Source organism: Callithrix jacchus, chromosome 5 (assembly GCF_049354715.1).
Source record: "Callithrix jacchus isolate 240 chromosome 5, calJac240_pri, whole genome shotgun sequence".
Classification (NCBI taxonomy): Eukaryota; Metazoa; Chordata; class Mammalia; order Primates; family Cebidae; genus Callithrix; species Callithrix jacchus.
This window is the reverse complement of record NC_133506.1, coordinates 165,184,288-165,204,456: the sequence shown is the minus strand read 5'-3', so window position 1 is coordinate 165,204,456 and position 20,169 is coordinate 165,184,288. Positions and strand designations below refer to the sequence as shown.

At 36.7% G+C, this 20,169-nt stretch overlaps 1 protein-coding gene across 32 annotated transcripts in view; it reads left to right on the top strand.

The window, feature by feature from the left end:
• ZC3H13 (zinc finger CCCH-type containing 13) overlaps positions 1–20,169 on the top strand; it is a 90,248-nt gene that overhangs the window by 46,381 nt on the left and 23,698 nt on the right. For all 32 annotated transcript variants that reach the window (XM_078375390.1, XM_078375389.1, XM_078375388.1 and 29 more), the window contains 3 exons: positions 12,102–12,412; positions 15,102–15,566; positions 19,639–19,830. In XM_078375390.1, the coding sequence (XP_078231516.1) occupies positions 12,102–12,412; positions 15,102–15,566; positions 19,639–19,830 (968 nt within the window). The remainder of the gene's footprint in view (positions 1–12,101; positions 12,413–15,101; positions 15,567–19,638; positions 19,831–20,169) is intronic.

Here is a 20,169-nt window from a genome sequence, read left to right as displayed (position 1 = left end):
TTACCATTGTAATTGTTTTGGGGCACCATGAACTGCACCCATATAAAACAGTGAACTTAATCTGCAAATGTGTATGTTCTGACTGCTCTACTGAGAGTCAGTCATACTACTAGTCCCCTGTCTATCTGCTTCTCCTTGGGCCTCTCTATGCCCTGAGACACAACAATATTGAAATTAGGCCAACTAATAAGCCTACAGTGGCCTCCAAGTGTTCAAGTAAAAAGGTAGAGTCTCTAAATCAAAAGCTAGAAGTGATTAAGCGTAGTGAGGAAGGCATATGGAAAACAGGTTGTTAATCTAGACCTCTTGTGCCAGTTAGCTAAGTTGTGAATACAAAGGAAAAGTTATTGAAGGAAATTTAAAGTGCTACTCCAATGAACACATGAATGAGAAGAAAGCAAAACAGCCATATTGACGATGTGGGAGAAGTTTGAGTGGTCTGGATAAAAGATCAAAGCGGCCACAATTGAAATCAGCCATAACATTCCTTAAGCCAGAGCCTAATCCAGAGCAAGGTCCTCTCTAATTCTTTTGAGGCCGAATGAGATAAGGAAGCTGGAGGAAAAAAGTTTGAAGTTATCAGAGGTTACTTCATGATGTTTAACTAATAAAGCCATCTCCATAGCATAAAAGTACAAGATGAAGCAGCACATTCTGATGAAGAAGCAGCAGCAAGTTATCCAGATCTAGATAAGAATCGATGTTGGCCACACTAAACAAATTTTCAGCGTAGTTGATACAGCTTATTGGAAGAAGATGGCATCCAAGATGTCCATCGCCACAGAGAAGTGAGTGCTTGGCTTCAAAGCTCCAAAGAACAGGCTGACTCTCATTTGGGGATAATGCAGCTGTGGGTTTAAGGTGAAGCCAGTGCTCATTTACCATTGTGAAAACCCTGGGGTTTTTTGGAATTATGCTAAATCTACTCTGCCTGTGCTCTGTAAGAGGAACAACAGGCATGGTTGGCAGCACATCTGTTTACAGCATGGTTTGCTAAATATTTTAAGCCCACTATTGAGACCTATTGCTCAGGAAAAAAAGATTCCTTACAAAATACTACTGCTTGTTTATGATGTTCCTGTTTACGAAGGAGTTCTGATGAAGATGTACGAAGAGATTAATAGTTTCATGCCTGCTAAGACAAAAGGCACTCTACAGCCCATGGATCAAAGACTTGAGTCTTACTATTTAAAAAATACATTTTATAAGGCCGCAGCTGTGGTGGATAGATTTCTCTGATGGATCTGAGCGAAGTAAATTGAAAACTGTTTGGAAAGGATTTACCATTCACGATGTTGTCAAGAATATTTGTCATTTGTAGGAGGAGGTCAAAATATTAATATTTACAGGAGTTAGAAGTTGATTACAACTTTCAGGAATGACTTTGAGAGGTTCAAGACTTTATTGAAAGAAGTAACTGCAGATGTGGTAGAAATAGCAAGAGAAGTAGAAGTAAAAGTAAATCCTAAAGATGTAACTGAATTGCTGCAATCTCAGATCAGACTTGAACGGATGAGGGGTTGCTTCATATGGATGAACAAAGAAAGTGGTTTCTTGAGATGGAATCTACTCCTGGTGAAGATGCTAGAAACATTTTTTTTTTTTTGAGATGGAGTTTCGCTCTTGTTACCCAGGCTGGAGTGCAATGGTGCGATCTCGGCTCACCGCAACCTCCGCCTCCTGGGTTCAGGCAATTCTGCCTCAGCCTCCCGAGTAGCTGGGATTACAGGCACGCGCCACCATGCCCAGCTAATTTTTTTTTTATTTTTAGTAGAGAAGGGGTTTCACTATGTTGACCAGGATGGTCTCGATCTTGACCTTGTGATCCACCCGCCTCGGCCTCCCAAAGTGCTGGGATTATAGGCGTGAGCCACCGCTCCCGGCCTAGAAGCATTTTTTAAATGACAATGACACCAACGAATTTAAAGTATCACATAAACTTTGTTGACAAGGCAGCATCAGTGTTTGAGAGGATTGAGTCCGGGTTTGTTTTGTGTGTTTGTGTGTGTGTGTGCTTTTTTTTGCCTTTGTTCTCACTGTTACCCAGGCTTAAGTGCACTGGCGCGATCTCAGCTCACTGTAGCCTCCACCTCCCTTCAAGTGGTCAAGTGATCTTCCCACCTCAGCCTCCTGAATAGCTGGACTTAAAGGCTTGCACTGCCACACTCAGCTAATTAAAAAAAATTTTTTGTAGAGATGTGGTCTCACTATGTTACCCAGACTGATCTTCAACTCCTGGGCTCAAGTGATCCTCCTGCCTCGGCCTCCCAAAACATTGCAGTTATAGGCTTGAGCTGCCATGGCGAGGTGACGACAGTTTTGAAAGTTCTACTGTGGGTAAAATGCTAGCAAACAGCACACATGCTACAGATAAATCTTTTGTGAAAGGAGGAGTCTATTGGTGTGACAAACTTCATCATGGTCTTATTTTAAGAAATTGCCACAGCCTCCCCAGCCTTTTGCAGTGTCTACCCTTGTCAGTCAACAGCCATCAGCATCAGGGTAATACCCTCATCACAAAGTGGTTACAACTGTCTGAAGGCTTAAATGATTGTTAGCATTTTTTTAAACAATAAAGTCTTTTTAAAAATTGTTATGTTCCTTTTTATATATAAATTTGTTGCACACTTAGTAGACTGCAGTATAGTATAAATAAAACTTGTATGTGTACTAGGAAACCAAAAAATGTGTGTGGCTCGCTTTGCTGTGACATTTGCTTTATTGTGGGACCCAAACTCATAACATTTCTGAAGTGTACTTGTATTAATTTTAAAACTAAACAGTATCTTTATAACTGCCTTCAAATTGATAAGGAATGTAATTAAAGGTTAGTATCTAAATGCCTTTTGGAAAAAATTGTCCTTTAAAAATATTTTAAATGTTATAATGGGCATATTAGTAGTATTTTGGTTACTTAGAGGTATTGTGTTTTAAGTAAAATTGCGAATTCATTCATCCAACAGTTACTTAAATATCTGTTTTAAAGCTGGTATTGCAGCAGTGAACAAAAGTATTTCCAAAAGCTTTGTGAGTATGGGTAAATGTAATATAGTTATAGTGATGGGGTGTGTGTGTGTGTAAAATAGTGTTTCCAAATATGTGGGCTTTGGCTTTGGTTTTTTTTTCTTCAAGTATGAACCATTAGGCTTACTGGATATAAGCAGTTGCTTACATTTCTTAAAGGATGGCTCTCTATTGGATTTCCCATTTACATGGCATAGGTGTGCATACACATGGCATAGGAGATGCAGCAATGCTGCATGATCCTCTGACTGTAAATCCTTCTGCCTGCTCTCTGCCTCTCAGCTGTCCAACTTTCTACAGCTGGTGCTCCTAACCCGAATTTCATTCGTGGGTTTTAGGGGCCACAAGCTTCGTGAGTTAGGTATAAAACTTTGCCTGTGTGTATATGTTGGTGAGGGAGAGTGCCCATAGCCTTCTAGAAAAGTTCATTAATTTCCTCTCTCCAAAAAAATGTTAGAATCATGAATCATTCTTGAAGCCTAGAACACTAACCTTATGTCAAAGATTTGAGTACTTTACTCCCAAACTGTCACTGGTATGTCAGGTTTTTTCCAGAGTATTTGTCAGTTTAATATGAAATTCTATCATGTGACTAATTTTTAATTGAATAATGTAGAGACTGCAGCTCTTTTTTTTTTTTTTTTTGAGACTGAGTTTCGCTCTTGTTACCCAGGCTGGAGTGCAATGGCGTGATCTCGGCTCACCGCAACCTCTGCCTCCTGGGTTCAGGCAATTCTCCTGCCTCAGCCTCCTGAGTAGCTGGGATTACAGGCACGCGCCACCGTGCCCAGCTAATTTTTTATATTTTTAGTAGAGACGGGGTCTCACCATGTTGACCAAGATGGTCTCGAGCTCTTGACCTCATGATCCACCCGCCTCGGCCTCCCAAAGTGCTGGGATTACAGGCTTGAGCCACCGCACCCGGCCGAGACTGCAGCTCTTAATGTTATTAGTGTCTTCCAGCTTTACCCAGGTTTGATCTATTTATGCAGTGTTGATCAAAACCTGAATACTACTCATTTATGCAGAGAAAAAGCCTTTTGGATTTTTGACTCTGCTTTCAGAAAATACAGCAATTTCCCATAATGTTTTTTAAAATAAACTTTCCACAACATGTTTTTTATCGAACATAGTGAAATACAGTAGTTCTACCCCCTTATCCTCAGGAAATACATTCCAGGACCCCCAGTAAATGCTAGAAATGGCAGATAGTACTGAACCCTGTATATACTATGCATGAATTTCTTTTTCCTTATTCATAATTTCATCTATGGAAGATTCCTTCTTACTGTAGATTTTTGCAACCTCAGCATCCAGTTTTTATTCTTTGCTTAAGAACTTTCATATTTTCACTCAATGGAAGTACTTAATGACTTTCTTTTTTTTTTTTTTTTTCCTGGCACATTCAAATTGGCAGCATTACTCCTTTTTGCACTTTGGGGCCACTGTTAAGTAAAATAAGGGTTACTCAAACTGCAAAAATAAAAAATACTGTTATTGCCAAACTGCCAGTCAGTCTGATAACCGAGATGGCTGCACAGTCATTAATGAGCAGGGAGTGCATACAGTGTATATTTGCTGAACAAAGGGACGATTCATGTGCAAGTCAGGATAGAGTGGAATGACAGGAGATTTCACTGTGCAGCTCAGAACTGTGTGCAGTGTAAAACATAGGAATTGTTTATTTCTGGAAGTTTTCATTAGTATTTTTCTGTGGTTGACGAGGGAAAGCAAAACAGCAGTTAACCAGGGACTACTGTAGTAAGAACCCAACAAACTAATTTTTTTCCTGTAAATTGTTTAGAAGAGATGTAAATCAAAGGGAAATTAAATTTATTTTAGGCATTTAGTCAGAAAGATATTCCTAACCTATTATGTTTAGATAATCCTAAATTGAATATTTATTTACAATAATGTTTTGGCAGATCTGTAATACTTGCTCTTATCAGTGTTTATTAGTATATATTATTTATACTTTTGCATGCTAAATCAGGAAAGTAAGTCAATACATTAGTAGTATTTTAGGAAGAAGGGTTTAAACACAAAATCTTCTTGGATAATAATCAGGAAAAAAATCGTCTAACAATTGCATGTAGCTCATTCTGCCAGATATTTTGGTTTCAGCAGGATAAAAACAGTTGATGTGTTTTTATCGTAATGCCAGGTTATAGGACTTTGTGGTCAAACGAGAACGTGCTCAGCGCATAGCTAATTACAAAAAAAAAATCATTCCAACATAATTACTTGAATGTGGAAATCTGCTTATTACTTGACAGTAGCTGTTTCGGGTTGTTCTTGTATTACTGAAAAGAAATACCTGGGACAAGGTAACTTATAAAAAAAAGAAGTTTAATTGGCTCATGGTTCTGCAGGCTGTACAAACAGAGCTCCAGCATCTGTTTCTGGTGGAGCCTTAGGAAGCTTACTAGGAGGACGTGTGCTGAAGTAAAGTGTTAATTCATTTATTCATCCAACAGTTAGTACATGTTAGTACCTGTTCTAAGGCTGGTATTGCAGCAGTGAGCAAAAATATTTCCAAAAGCTTTGTTAGTGCAAGTAGAATAATGTGGTGGTGATGGTGGTGGTGGTGGTGGTGTGTGTATGTGTATAAAATAGTGTTTCCAAATATGTGAGTTTTTTAATATAACCAAACACGATTATATTGCACACTGAGCTTATGAAAGGGTTGTGTTAAGAATGAAATCATTTTAGAAACATCAAAGCAACTCATTCACAATGGATAATAAAGAAGCCTTTCACATTTAGTCAAATGAACTAAGGCTTGGACTCTATTTAGTAAGGGTAATGTTGGGAAAATTTGTTGAATTCAGAAGATAATTCATATATAGAGAGGGTTTATAACCTTAAATAATTGTACTTTTAGCTTTTGTCCAACATGCTTTGCAAAATTGGAGACTTCAGGAAGGCTGTTCTCAAGTGTTTTCAGAGAGGTTTTTAGTAGCAGCTGGTGGCTGGGAAATTTAGTCCTGTTCCAGTAATTGATTCAGTCAAATATGCATAATATGGAGTCCATTCAGTAAAAAATGTAGGGCTGTCTTATTATAATGACATACTAAAATAGCCCCCACCCTTCGCTATCAAAATCCATCCTAATCTGGCTGGTTTGGTGCCAGGTGATGGCATTTTTTTTTCACTGACAGTTAAATGACCACTGGAAGAATTTTGGGCCCTTTGACTGGATGGGACTTCCAGGCCATTGGTGGGGATTTCAGAAATCTCCCTTGTTTGGCACCCTGACCTGATCTGAGGAGGTATTATGTGTGGGAAATGCAGACCAGGGACTTCTTCACCTTCCTCTTCCAAAACTGGATCGCCTACTATTTCTTGGCTTGGTTTGGTCTTGTGATTCATATTCTTGCCACCCTACCCCATCCCCAGCAGAAAGTAGCACTTTAACTGGTTCAACCAAGCAGAACGAGCCAGTTGTCTTCTGGCAGTGTGTGTTGTTTCTGGGTTTTATTGTATTTGAAATATTGATTCTCTCACTCTTGGAGCTTAAAGACAATCTACACGTGTGTGGCAGGAATACCAGCTATTTGTCTTTTTCTAACCCTTGATCACATTGGTAGGTACAGTTTTTAGTTCAAGCCAAGTTGTTGAATAAGTCTATGTAAGGCCCTTATCTTGAACCACATTTCATAAAAGTTGTATTCATTGTTAAATTATTCTGGATTTGAATAGCATTAAAGGATGGGTTAATTTAAGGGTTGTCTTCAACATTTTTTATTCTTAAATTGAAATTTTTGAAATTACAGTTGACCCTTGAACAGTGAATGGGGAGATCAACCCCCTGTGTAGCTGAAAATCCTTATATAACTTTTGACTCCCCCCAAACTTAGCTACTAATAGCCCACTGTTAACTGGAAACTTTACTAATAACATAAACATTAGATTAACACGTATTTTGCATGTTATTTGCATTATATACTGTATTCTTTTAACAAAGTAAACTAGATAAAAGAAAATGTTAAGGAAATTATAAGGAAGGGAAAATATATTTACTATTCATTAAGTGGAAGTGGATCATTATAAAGGTCTACCCTTTGAAAAGGAGGCTAGGAGAGGTGCAAACAGGAGGGTTTGTTCTTGCTGTCTCAAGGCTGGCAGAGGGAGAAGAAAACTCACATATGGGCCCATACAGTTCAGACCTGTGTTGTTCAAGAGTCAACTGTACTTCACTGCTGCATGCAAAAATGAAATCTGAACAAAATTATTAGTACTTCAGTGAAGATTTTCTTTTCTTGTATTATCTAGAACTTACATGAGGTTTTTTTTTTTAAATCAAATCTGTTTTATGAGTATCATCATATATTTATGGAGGAGTGATCTTTTAAAAGATTCCCATAGACAAGTGTCCTCCTAGTTCTGTAGATTGTTCAATGATTCCCTTTCCAGGAAGTATTTACCCTGCTGGAAAAGAATAGCAAGCTACTAGGTGTAAAACAAATCACACAAAAGATTTTCTTTTCCCATCTTACAGGTTTATTTAGACAAGTAAGACCTTGTTATATTTTAAATGGCACTTACCTGCCTAACACTCTCCAGTGCTTTGTCTCAAGCTTAGAATCTAGACTTTTACTGTGACCCGTGGCCCATATCTGGCTCTACCAGCTTTCTGATTCTCTCTTCTGAGACTCTGTTCTCTCATAAATGGTGGTTCCACTTGGCTTCTTTCTATTCTTATACATCAAGATCCCTCCTGCCTCCTTTGTGCTTACTGATCCTAAAGCTCTCCCCTCAGATCTTCAGCACTAGACTCAAGTATCCTCCAGTAAAGGTTCTTTCCTTACCAAGCAGCCTAAAGTAGTCACTCGGACTGACTTTGTGTTCTGTGATCAAGGGTCAGAAAAAGACAAATGCCGGTATTTGTGCCACACACATGTAGATTGTTTTTAAGCTCCAAGAGTAAAAAGCACATACATATTGTGGTTTTTTTTGGACCCAACAGTTCTATTTTGTTGTCCTTTTTTATATGCTTTGTTCCATTAATTAGCAGAAATTGTCTTGCTTTGTCGTTGGTTTGCTCCCTAGATCATAGACTGTGTTCCTAGATAGACTGGTTTCCAGTCCTCCCTCAATGCATTAGTCAAGGTTTTCCAGAGAAACGGAACCAATAGAAGATGTGTCTACAATGAGATTTACTTAAGGAATTGGCTCATGCATTTATGGAGGCAATAAAGCCCTACGATCTGCTCACGGCTGCAAGCTGGAGACCCAGGAAAGCTGGTGGTGTAGTTCAGAAGCGTGAGATGTAGAGAGCTGATGGTATGGATTCCAGTCAGGCTCTAGGCCTGAGAATCAAGGGCAGATCAATGTCCAGCTCAAGCAGTCAGGCAAACAGAGAATGCAGCCTTCATTTTTTTGTTCTGTTCAGGCCCTCGGTGGATTCAATGATGCACACATTGATCGGGGCCATCTGCTTTACTCAGTTTACTGGTTCAAGTGCCAAAGTCTTTTAGGAAGTCCTCACTGACGTGCTCAGAAATAACGTTTAGCCAGATATCTGGGCATTTCATGAACCAGCTAACCCATTTGTGCCAGAGGCTGCAAATTTTTTTGTGAAAAATCAGACCTTGAGCAGTAGGGTATAAATAATTCATTCCCACAAGCTTAGTGTTCCAATGATGAAACACTAGGCATAAATGGGTTAAGTTGACATGTAAAACTAACCATCCCATTCAGTTACCTTATTAGATTGTCATAAAGACTGAGTTAATATATGACAAGCCCTTAAAATAGTGTCATGCACATAGCAGCAATATGTGTGTTACTTGCTATTAATAATGTCATTACTATTATGATGGTAGTGGTTTTGTTTGTTCTCTTCAATTCTGCATCCTCATTGCCAAAAATAATACTTGGAGCTTAGTATGTGCGCACTTAATATTTGTTGAATGAATTAAAAGGATCTACTAGAATAAGTTTCATATGTAAAATAATAGCACCTGAGTATTTCTACTTGTGAAATGTGGATCATGTTGTGCTTTGTCACTGAAAACAGTTGATTTTGGCAGTGCCCATATTACTTTTGTTTTTAAAAATGTACACATTTTATATGATTTTTTAAAGGTTAAAATAGGAATGTTACATTATCTAAGCATATTTTCATATTTGAGAAATAGAAACCATTTTTTGAGAGAAAAATTGCCATTAATGTTTTTAAGAAAGTCTGGGGTAAACGTATTAGTTTATAGTTGAAATTACTTGCATTTTGAATCAGAGGAGTTGTATTTTTAAATTTCTTAACTTTTCACATTTTTTCCCAAAATGAAATATACCCTGAGTATTCTAATTCCACACCATGTCATGTCCTAATTATAGCAGCACTAAAAAGTGTTTGATGGAATCTGTCAGACTAAAGATCAACTTTCCCTGTATACAATAAATCGCAATGCTCTTGCTTACATTATACAGATTTTTGTTTTAAGGTATGAAGCTTCTCTTCATTAAATAAACTTTCCTTTTTTATTTGAATTTCACATTTTTGCCTCAGATAAGAAACCAGTCAATTATAAAACATAAGACTAATGTGAAGTTACTTTTATTCTAAGTAGAAATGTACTTTACTATATCTCTATAATAGTCTATAGCCAAAGTACTATTAATTTTCATCAGATTTCAAGACAGTTTCATTACTTAGAGTCACACCTTTTATGTATGCACAGTGGACATAAGTGAAGGTTGAGTAAGGAGAAAAAAGTTGAAGCCATTACTTGACAACACGTTAGTGTTCTGACCTTAATATAATAGTTTGATTATCCTAAGTTTGAAGTTTTCCTTCCATGCTCTAGACACTAAGTTGAATAGGAACCTGACTGGACCCTGATGTGTTTTTTAAAGGTAGTATATATGAACCATTTTGTCTTTTTAAGTTTTATGCACTAATCACTCAAGGCTATTGTAGACATTCTTGAAACAATTTTTTTTAATTTTCATATTTTTTCTTTTTTTAAATTTTTTTTCTTGAAACAATTTTAAATACCCCAGAAATAAACTCAGAAGTAACAAAAATATCAGTTCAGTAGAGAACCATTCTTTAGTTTTTTAAGTTAACGAGAACCACCAAGCATGGTGGCTCATGCCTATAACCCCAGCACTTTGGGAGGCTCAGGCAGGATGATTGCTTGAGCCCATGAGTTCAAAACCAACTGCAGCAACATAGTGAGACCTCGTCTCTATAAAAAATAAAATAAATTAGCTGGATATGATGGCATGTGCCTGTAGTCCCCAGCTGCTCAAGAGACTGAGGTGGGAGGATCCCTTGAGCCTAGAAAGCTAAGGGTACAGTGAGCCATGATCGTGCCATTATATTCTAGGATGGGTGACGGGGAAACCTTGTCCCCCCAAAATAAAAATAAATTGACTAGAACCTAATGAAATTGAAATTGAAAAGTACCAGACAATACTGACTCTAATTTTTACTCTTGCAGGGATTTTTCTGTTCAGTAGGATGCATTTAAATGGGCATTGATCATAAATAGTTTTACACATCTGGCTAAGACCCATGAGTATTTCCACTCATATTATCTGTTAAGTTAATAAATTTCTATTTAGAATCAATTAAATTTTAGTGGCTTATGGCTATTTTTTAATATTAGAAAGGAATCATTATTTTATTAAAAGTATAAAGCTTTAATCAAGAAAACTTGATTTTTAGGTGAGTGTTTAGGTCTAGTTAGCTGACTTTTTATTTCAGTCAACGGTTATCCAAAAGGTATTTTTATTTGCCCAAATTATTTTCTGCAAATTCTTTCTAATATATTAGATCACTTTCCTGACTTAGTAACATTTAGTTTATAGATTGAAATCTTTTACTGATAAAGATTTACTAAGGCACCACTTATAAACAACGTAGTTTAAGGTAGTGGTTCTCAACTGGGTGTGATTTTGCCTTGTAGAGGACATTTGGCACTGTCTGGAGTAATTTTTTATTGTCCTGACTTGGAATGGGAGGGATGCTATTGGCATCTAGTGAGTTGAGGCCAGGGATGCTGTTAAACATCCTATATATCGTGTACAAGACACTCCCCTCCTCCAAAGAGTTACCTAGTACAAAATGTCAGTAATGCTAGGGTTGAGAAACTGGTTTAAAATCAGTAATGATTTGTGCCATCATTGCACATCCAAAAAAAAATTTATCATAGACACTGAAGATAATTTCAGAAGTACTTTGACTTAAAAAAATCAGAATTTTTAAAAATAAGCTTTTAGCTCTTGAGCTGATTGCTTTGAAGAATATTTATCTATCTAGGCATCGAGAAGGTTATTTTTTAAACATTATTTCCTGCTGCTTCTTAGTTATTGCACAAAAGTGTGGACAGGACCCAGGCATGATAGCCTCTTGGAGTGATTCAGATGTGCGTATTGATTACCATGAGGTTATATGTTGTTTGGTAGCAGTGAAAGAAAATGATTTGAAGGGAATAGAGGAGGCCTTAGCTGAACCAAGAACTATGAACTAACTCTTAGTTTGTGCTGCCCACAGTGAAGACAGATTATTTAAATTAAAGACAGTATATATTTTGTTTTTCTTTCCTTAACTCTAGGATTCTTTCATAATCCTAAATGTCAACCTGAGCGGGGTGGATTTTTTTGTTTGCCTTAGCTGATGCTAGTTCCCATTTTTCCATAGCCTTGAATTTACAGGCATTCTCACAGCCACTTTCTATCTAGATCTCAGTAGTATGTTTTGCCGTAGTTTGTGGGTTTTCTCCTTCCAAGTACTTGCTCACACTGTCAGAGATCATCAGAGTGAATTCCGTGCTTTAAGTTAGGATAGATGGTGTATGTTGGAAAATGCAACGCACTTTGACACCAAAGCCTGGGAGAAAAGCAACGCGTATCTCTTCTTGAACTGTTGACTTAAAATTAAGTCACATCTTTAAAAAGTGACCTACTTAACAATTTTATAGGATCGTGAATTAAAATTTATCCCAGAGTTGTTATCTATACTTTTAGCTTTGACTTTTACATTCACATTTTTTTTTAAAGATTTTCCTTTGGCTAGAAGTGAAGCTCTTGAAGACATTTTTCATTGTTATCATTTTCCCTTATAGGTCTACTTCCCCAGCAGGACAGCATCATTCTCCTATATCTTCTAGACATCACTCATCTTCCTCACAATCGGGATCATCTATTCAAAGACATTCTCCTTCTCCTCGTCGAAAAAGAACTCCTTCACCATCTTATCAGCGGACACTAACTCCACCTTTACGACGCTCTGCCTCTCCTTATCCTTCACATTCTTTGTCTTCTCCTCAGAGAAAGCAGAGTCCTCCAAGACATCGCTCTCCAATGCGAGAGAAAGGGAGACATGATCATGAACGAACTTCACAGTCTCATGATCGACGTCATGAGAGGAGGGAAGGTGTGTACTGTACTTTGATTTATTTTTAATTAAAAAATTGGACATCAAGCTTTATTGTTGTAATAAGAGATAGAGGAGGACAAGTCTTCTGTAAGACTTAGACTAGAATTCTTGAAGGCAATAGGAGATGCTTAACAGCAATGGTAATGTAAGCTGTTAGGTATATACGAGTTGGTATTTACAGGTATGCTAAGTTGGTGCTTTCCTTAGTTAAGATGTTCTGCTGAGTATAGTACTCTCTAGTCTAGACATTTTTGGCCATCTGTTTCTTAGAGCATCCTTTCCATTTGCTTAGTTAATGTCTTTTGAAAACAAGGAAATGGGGGGAAGAAAAGCTACAAATCAGGGAGCATAATTTGAAAGCATCAGAAGTGTTTTGATAAAGGAGTGAGGGCTAGGGGGAATTTCAGAAGGTCATTGCAAACCAAGTCATCAGATTTCTAGGTCATAATAAAGAAGTAAGCAAAGCAGCTTTCCTTTCTAGGTCCCCGAGAATTAAGTTAACTTTGGATTTGCTACTCCCTGTTCAAGCTAAGATTTTATTGTTACCTGGCAATAAAGCCTGTTTAATGGCTCTCATCTCTTTCTATACTTCTTGTCTTTGTAGATTTAACTTAAGTCTGTTTTCTAACTTCTCCTGTTTTCATTTTTAACACAGTGAGTACTTGGGAAATGCTCACTTGCAGCAACATTTATATTTAATATACATTTTAAGTACCTCTCTGTGAGTGGAGTACCTATGAAACATGTTGAATTTAGTATTTTCTTCCTATCAGCAGTGCAAGCAATAATTAATAAGGGTCTTTTATTCAAGAAAATGGCCGAAGAGAATGATATTCAAGAAAATAGGTAGATACTGGAAAAAGCACCTATTTGATAGAATCCTTTTTATATGTATGATTTTGATGTTAGGTCAGCACAGCAGTATTTATGGAACATTGGTAAAATGGGAACATTCTCTTATATTGTACCTTTCTGTAAATTGTAATAAGATATTTAACAACTAGAGTTGACCAGGAATATAATACATATTTAATGACTACTTATTGAATGAAAACTTCATTATTATTATTAAACATACTAATAAAGGGAAAATAATAAGCAATTGAGTCTCATAGGAATGCTTGTGTTAAGAGAGGATTATGTTACAAGAAGAGTCCTGGTAACAAACCGTATGTGTTTTAAGTTCTTTGCAGGGAAGATGTCTGTTTAACCTTCCATACAGGAGATTTAGTAAGCAGTTGCTCCTCTCTATTTAGATGTCACTTTTCGAAATAAGGATAATTTCAGTGGAAGGATAGGGAGGTAGGTAAAGTACAAAATACAGTACCTAGACGTATTTGTAAAGACAGATGGGCTCATCATGAGAAAGATCTGGCACTAAGTGAACAGATTTTCAGGCACAGTTGGTATTGGGGGAGGAGTAGAAGTGAAAGGAGCAGAAAAGGATTGAGATACATCAGATCTTTGCCTCTTGGCTTTTGTCCTTAAACAGCATTTGTGGATATGGGTATATGAACAAAGGAGGGGGAGATAGGGTATTGATGAGGGTCTAAGGGCCTTGTGTATACAAGATGTTTGGGCCTATGAAAAAGTCTGTGGGCCTAGCCACCAGGGACAAAGAGAAAAGGAGATAAACTTAGAATGTTTTGGGCATGAGGCTGCTAGAGCTGCCAAAATAACCTCAGACTGGGGCAATTCCAGGGTGTAAGAGCAACTTGCAGAAGAATCTGATAAAAAGAGCAGGGTTTATTCTTTGGGGTTCTCTTGTTAATTCTTTGACTTCATATCAGATTTCAATTTATAATCAATTAAAATCAATTTATGCCCTTTCTAAATATATGTAAAGAGTGGTTTCTAATCTTTGCAAATTGTGGGGTTGACTAAGCCATCTAAGCTTTAGGCCTCTGTTTCTTTATAATAAAATGACATGGTTGGTTTAGATAATCAGTGTGGTTCATTCCAGCTTTTTAAAAGTGAGGTTTTTTTTTTTCTATGAAATTCTTTTTTGTTTGTTTGTTTGTTTGTTTTAAAGAGAGAATCTCATCTTACTTTGTTGCCCAGGCTGAATTCAAACTCCTGGGCATAAGCGATCTTCCTACCTCAGCCTCCCAAGTAGCTGGCACTGTAGGTACATGCCATCACACCTAGCTAGAAAAATGCTCTAAGTGGAGAAAGCTTTAAAGACTTGCATACATGAGTGTTATACCATTAGACAGCGCAGGAAAAGAGAGTGAATAACAGTATCTCTTAACCAGCTAGCTTACTAACCATAGGTTACCCTCTAGTACCGAAGTACCTTTGAGGAGGTCACATATTGTCTAGGCTAGCCTAGCCTAATAGTTGATAGAAGAAATTAAAGTAACTGAAGTGTCTCTGTCTGTATGCAAAAGTGGCTTCTGAAAACAAGCCATCAGTGATAGGAGATGAACTTGTTTCAGCTGTTTGGGATCTGTAAGTATAGGTAAGTTGGGGCAGAGGAAATCCATGTTCAGAGTTTAGCCAATGAAGAATGTGGTTATCAAGTGTTAATTATCTCTGGGATTTTAGCCTCTTATTTATTTATTTTTTTGCAAAGAATATGAATTGTCATTGTAATAAAATTTTTGAAGTTCTGTATTCATATGTTGTCTAGTTTCCTGAAACTTTGTAAAAGCAATTATAGTCGATTTCCAAAATTGCATTACAGAGACTAGGGGCAAACGAGACAGAGAAAAGGACTCAAGAGAAGAACGAGAGTATGAACAGGATCAGAGCTCCTCTAGAGACCACAGAGATGACAGAGAACCTCGAGATGGTCGGGATCGGAGAGATGCCAGAGATACTAGGGAGCGAAGGGAACTAAGAGACTCCAGAGACATTCGGGATTCAAGGGAGATGAGGGATTATAGCAGAGATGCCAAAGAGAACCGTGATCCCAGAGATTCTCGGTCCACTCGTGATGCCCACGACTACAGGGACCGTGAAGGTCGAGACACTCATCGAAAGGAGGAGACATACCCAGAAGAATCCCGGAGTTATGGCCGAAACCATTTGAGAGAAGAAAGTTCTCGTAATGAAATAAGGAATGAGTCCAGAAATGAGTCTCGAAGTGAAATTAGGAATGACCGAATGGGCAGAAGTAGGGGGAGAGTTCCTGAGTTACCTGAGAAGGGTAAGGTTTTTGACTTGTCAGTGAACTGTATTATATGCTCATGTAGAAAGTATAAAATCTCTTCTAAGATTTCCAGTGTGTTATTTCTTACATTTGTTAACATTTCATCACAGTAATTTTTAATTAATTGAACTTGGCAGTCTTCCTTATAAATTCCTAGTTGGAATTACTACTTAAAATAGCAAAAGATAAATGGAGCTTGAGCTAGACCCCCTGATCTAATTATATCCAGTCATGCATATCGTCTTGATTGATGTGGAACACTAAGAAAATCAGAATCAGACAAAAAAGTAGAATCACAAGGAAGTTAATTTCTGTTAAATAGGTATAAATACAATAAAAATGTTCATTAAATTAAAGTGGTGCGTTTTCAAAATCGTTGGCATCAGAAATGACTGGTTTGTGTATTCTTCAGTATTTGTACTTGCTTCAGACCCTGTCAGTCTGTCATTATCTTGAGCCATTTTTCTTTTCATAAGAAGCATTTGCCATCACCCAAGTGACTTAAATATATTTGTAACTATTTCCAAACTGCTGCGATTTAATGATCATGACCTCTTTTCCTCCACCCACTGTTCTCCCCTTTCCCCAACCACGACTGCAGAACTTTGATCACTTTTATTGTTTCCATTGGTCTGTTGGTCAATCCTTGGTCAGGGTTACAGCCTCATATTTGTGTTGAGGGTCCTTTACCTTTAGCTTCTTTGGAGCTGTCTTGTTTTTTCTTGACCCGTTACTTTTTCATATCAATTTTAGAAAACAGTTTTTAATTTCATTAAAAAAACTATTGGATTTTTATTTCTAATGCATCAACTTAATCACTTTATAATATTTTTTACATTTTTTTCCTTGGTATCCTCTATTTTTGTTGCCATTGTAAATGGCATTTTGTAAGTTAAAAATTTTTTTAAATTATGCATTTACCTGGTTCAAAATTTTGAATATATAAAAGGATATATAATGAAAAGCCTCCCTCGTACCCTGACCCTTCTTTTGCCAACTTTGTGTGTATTCTTCCCAAAAAAACATTTTACACAAGCAAATATATATTTGCTTGTTTTCTCCTCTGGTTTTACAAAAATAATTTTTAAATACACAAAAAAACTATGTACTGTTGTATATCTACTGTTTTCAACTAGGTAAAATATTTTTCATATCTTTCTTTGTAGTAAACAGCTATTTTCTTCTCTTGGCACATGTTGTCTATTGTGGAATATACAATAAAGTCAGCAAGTGCTGCATTACTGGGTATATTGGCTTTTCAGTCTTTATCTCTTTCAAGCAGTGCTTTAGTGAATAACTGTGTACATATGTCACTAAATGGTATGTTCTAAAACATTGCATTTTCTAATACTTTGTTGGTAAATGGACATGGTCATTGGCATTTGTATATTAATCTTACATTTAAATGATGTTGCTGTATTTTCTTGATCTAATTAGAATCTCTTAACAAATGTTTCTAGGAACAGACCGGGCTCTTCTTTTCTGATTACTAATCTTCTGTCAATAACCTGCTGAGCATCGTTATCAATACAGTGTTAAATATAAGGAGAGAGGGCTTTGCTTTGTTTTGGATTTTAAAGGATTGTTGTTGGCATTTTATTACTAAGTATGGTGTTTGTATATTTTTTGCAAATACTTTTTATTGTGTTGAGGCTTAAATTCCCTCCTCCCATTTTAGTTGTCAGAAAATATTCTGTTGAAAGTCAGTTCTTTGGGGTGTGTATTTGTTAACTCTTATTTTGTGGCGCAGTGGCCTGTTTTTATAAGTATGTTGCATATACTTTCAAGGGAGTTGCATTTGTAATGGTTGAAAGCAAAGAGTTTTTCTAAGATACAGTTTGTTTAACTACACTTTCAAATCTGCATGTTAGTTTTTGTAGTCTGCTTGTTCTGTCATTACAGAGAACTGAGTCAAATATTCCACTGTCATTGTGGAATTTGTGCATTTGTTGATTTCTTCGTATAGTTTGATTTTTTTTTTATTTGAATATTTTGAGGCTTTGCTCTTAGGTACACATAAGGTGAGCTATTTATTTCTTTATTTATAAAATGGCTCTTCAGCCCAGGTTCAGGTTGAACTGATCTGAACCTGATCTGAAATGCTCCAAAATCTAAAATTTTTAAATATTTTTTCTTTTTACTATAGCTCCTAGCAACTCTAATAAAATTCAGATGTTTTGAGAGCTGACATAACCCTCAGAAGAAACGCTCATTGGAGCATTTTGGATTTCCAGTTTTCAAATTCGGGATGCTGAACCAATATAATACAAATATTCCAGAATCCAGAGCACTCATCCCAAGCATTTTCGATAAAGGATATCCAGCCTGTATTTGTCTTGAAGATTGTTTTGCTGGCAGCTGTCTTTTGGTTAATACTTGTTTGATATATCTTTTTCCTTCCTTTCCGGCTTTTATTCTTTTTTTTAAAATGTGACTTTAAATAACGTATCGTTTTAGGCATATTAAATCTCTTCCTTGTATCTTCTTTCATTCTTTCAAATTTTTCATCTCTATATCTCTGTTTTGCCTCTGGGTCGTATTCTCAGGCTTATTTCATACTTTACCAATTTTTTCTCAGCTTCATTGAATCTGATGTTTAACCCATTTGGTCCTAGATGTTATATGTAGCCTTTTTGTAGTCTTTAAAAATGTTTTAAATTTGCTCTTCCTGGTCTTTAGTTGTTAAAATATTTCTCATAGCTATTTTGATTATTAAAATGCCCTATTATAGTAGAATCATGCTGTAATTCTTTTAGGTCTCAAATGTCTGTTACATTTTATTCTTTATGTTTTCGTTTGTTTTTTAAATCTTGGGGAAGTGCTTTCTGATTCTGGCTTTGGGTGGGTTAGTTTTTCGTATGTTCTTTTAAGTTTGGAGTGAACTCATCTTCATCAGAATTTATCTGTGGTAATTCTGTGAGGTTGAGGGCAGGGCCCCCAGAGTTTCTGTTTTTGTTTTTGCCTGGCATTCCTAAATTATTACAGCCTCGGTACTGCTTCTTTCTCTACTCCTAACCCTTCCTGTTCAGAAAAAGTTTTCTTAAATTTCATTTTGTTTAGAAGTAATTAGGAATTCACAGGAGATGGAACATAAATGTACAGGGAGACTTTTTTTAATCCTTCTTCCAACTTCCCCAACGTTAACATCTTACCTATAGCATAGTATCAAAACCAAACAATCCACATTGGTACAATCCATAGAGTTTATTCAGATTTCACCTATATGTGCCTGCCTATATGTAGCTTTATGCCGTTTTGTCATATGTTTAGCCCATTTCCATAGTCAAGATACTCATCTGTAATGCCCAAAGATTCTCTTGTATTACCCCTTTATAGCCACAACCCTTCCCTGATCCCCGGCCCCGACCCCTAGCAACCGCTTATGTGCCATTGATCCTGTACTTGTTTCATAAATGGAATAACGCTTTAAGTGTTCTGTGAGACCAGCTTTTTCACTCAGCGTAACTTATTTGGGGCTCATCCAAGTTGTTGCACATATCAACCATTTATTTTTATTGCTGAGTAGTATTCCACGGCATACACGTACTAGTTTATCTGTCCACCCATTGAAAGACAGTAGTGTACTCTGCAGTTTTTGGCTATTATGATCAAAGCCACTGTGAACATTTGTTTCCCACATCTGTTAATGAAAGTTTTCGCATACAGTTTGGTGTTCTGTGTTAGAATGTTTTCGCCGTACGCTGTATTTAAGCAATAATTTATACCCATTTTTTTCTTTCATTTTATTTCTGTGAATTAGATATGAAGAAAGTTTTTATTTTTTTGGTTTTTTTGGGGGGGCAGGTTAATTTTAGTGAGTTGTTATTTTATGATTTTATTGTATGATTTTTGTAGAGATAGGGAAAACTGGGACTTGGTCTACTCAAGTCAGTCATTGGACACCTTGGGTGTTCTGAACCGTTGCTTGGTACTCTTTTCAAGACTGATTATCACACTTTGGAATTTTAAATATATATATTACCAGTCTTTAGGAGGAAAGATTGGGACTGATGAAATTTGTTGAATAAAGTGTATGTGCTAAACATTTGTGTGGATATCCTTTGTTTAGGAAGTCGAGGCTCAAGAGGTTCTCAAATTGATAGTCACAGTAGTAATAGCAACTATCATGACAGCTGGGAAACTCGAAGTAGCTATCCTGAAAGAGACAGATATCCCGAAAGAGACAACAGAGATCAAGCAAGGGATTCTTCTTTTGAGAGAAGACATGGAGAGCGAGACCGTCGTGACAACAGAGAAAGAGGTTTGTCAGACAATTTTATTAAATAGTGAACAACATCAGTTGGGAGAATTTTTACTTTTTAATGTAAAATATATTTTAAGACTTTTGCTTGATAACATACTTGAAACTATTATATATATTTATATAGTCTTTGTTCACAAGGTTAGGAGGGATTATGTTGATAGTCAGTAACCAGTACCTACTGGCAACAAAGTGCAAAAACCGGGTACCCTGCTGCGTGTCTCTCATCTTAACCAAGTAGCTTATAAACCTTTAAAGAATGTAGATGGTTCCATTCCAGGCATTTTGACTCAGGAAATACCTAAACCTTCTCATCTGAGTATCCTGGCTACTCACTCA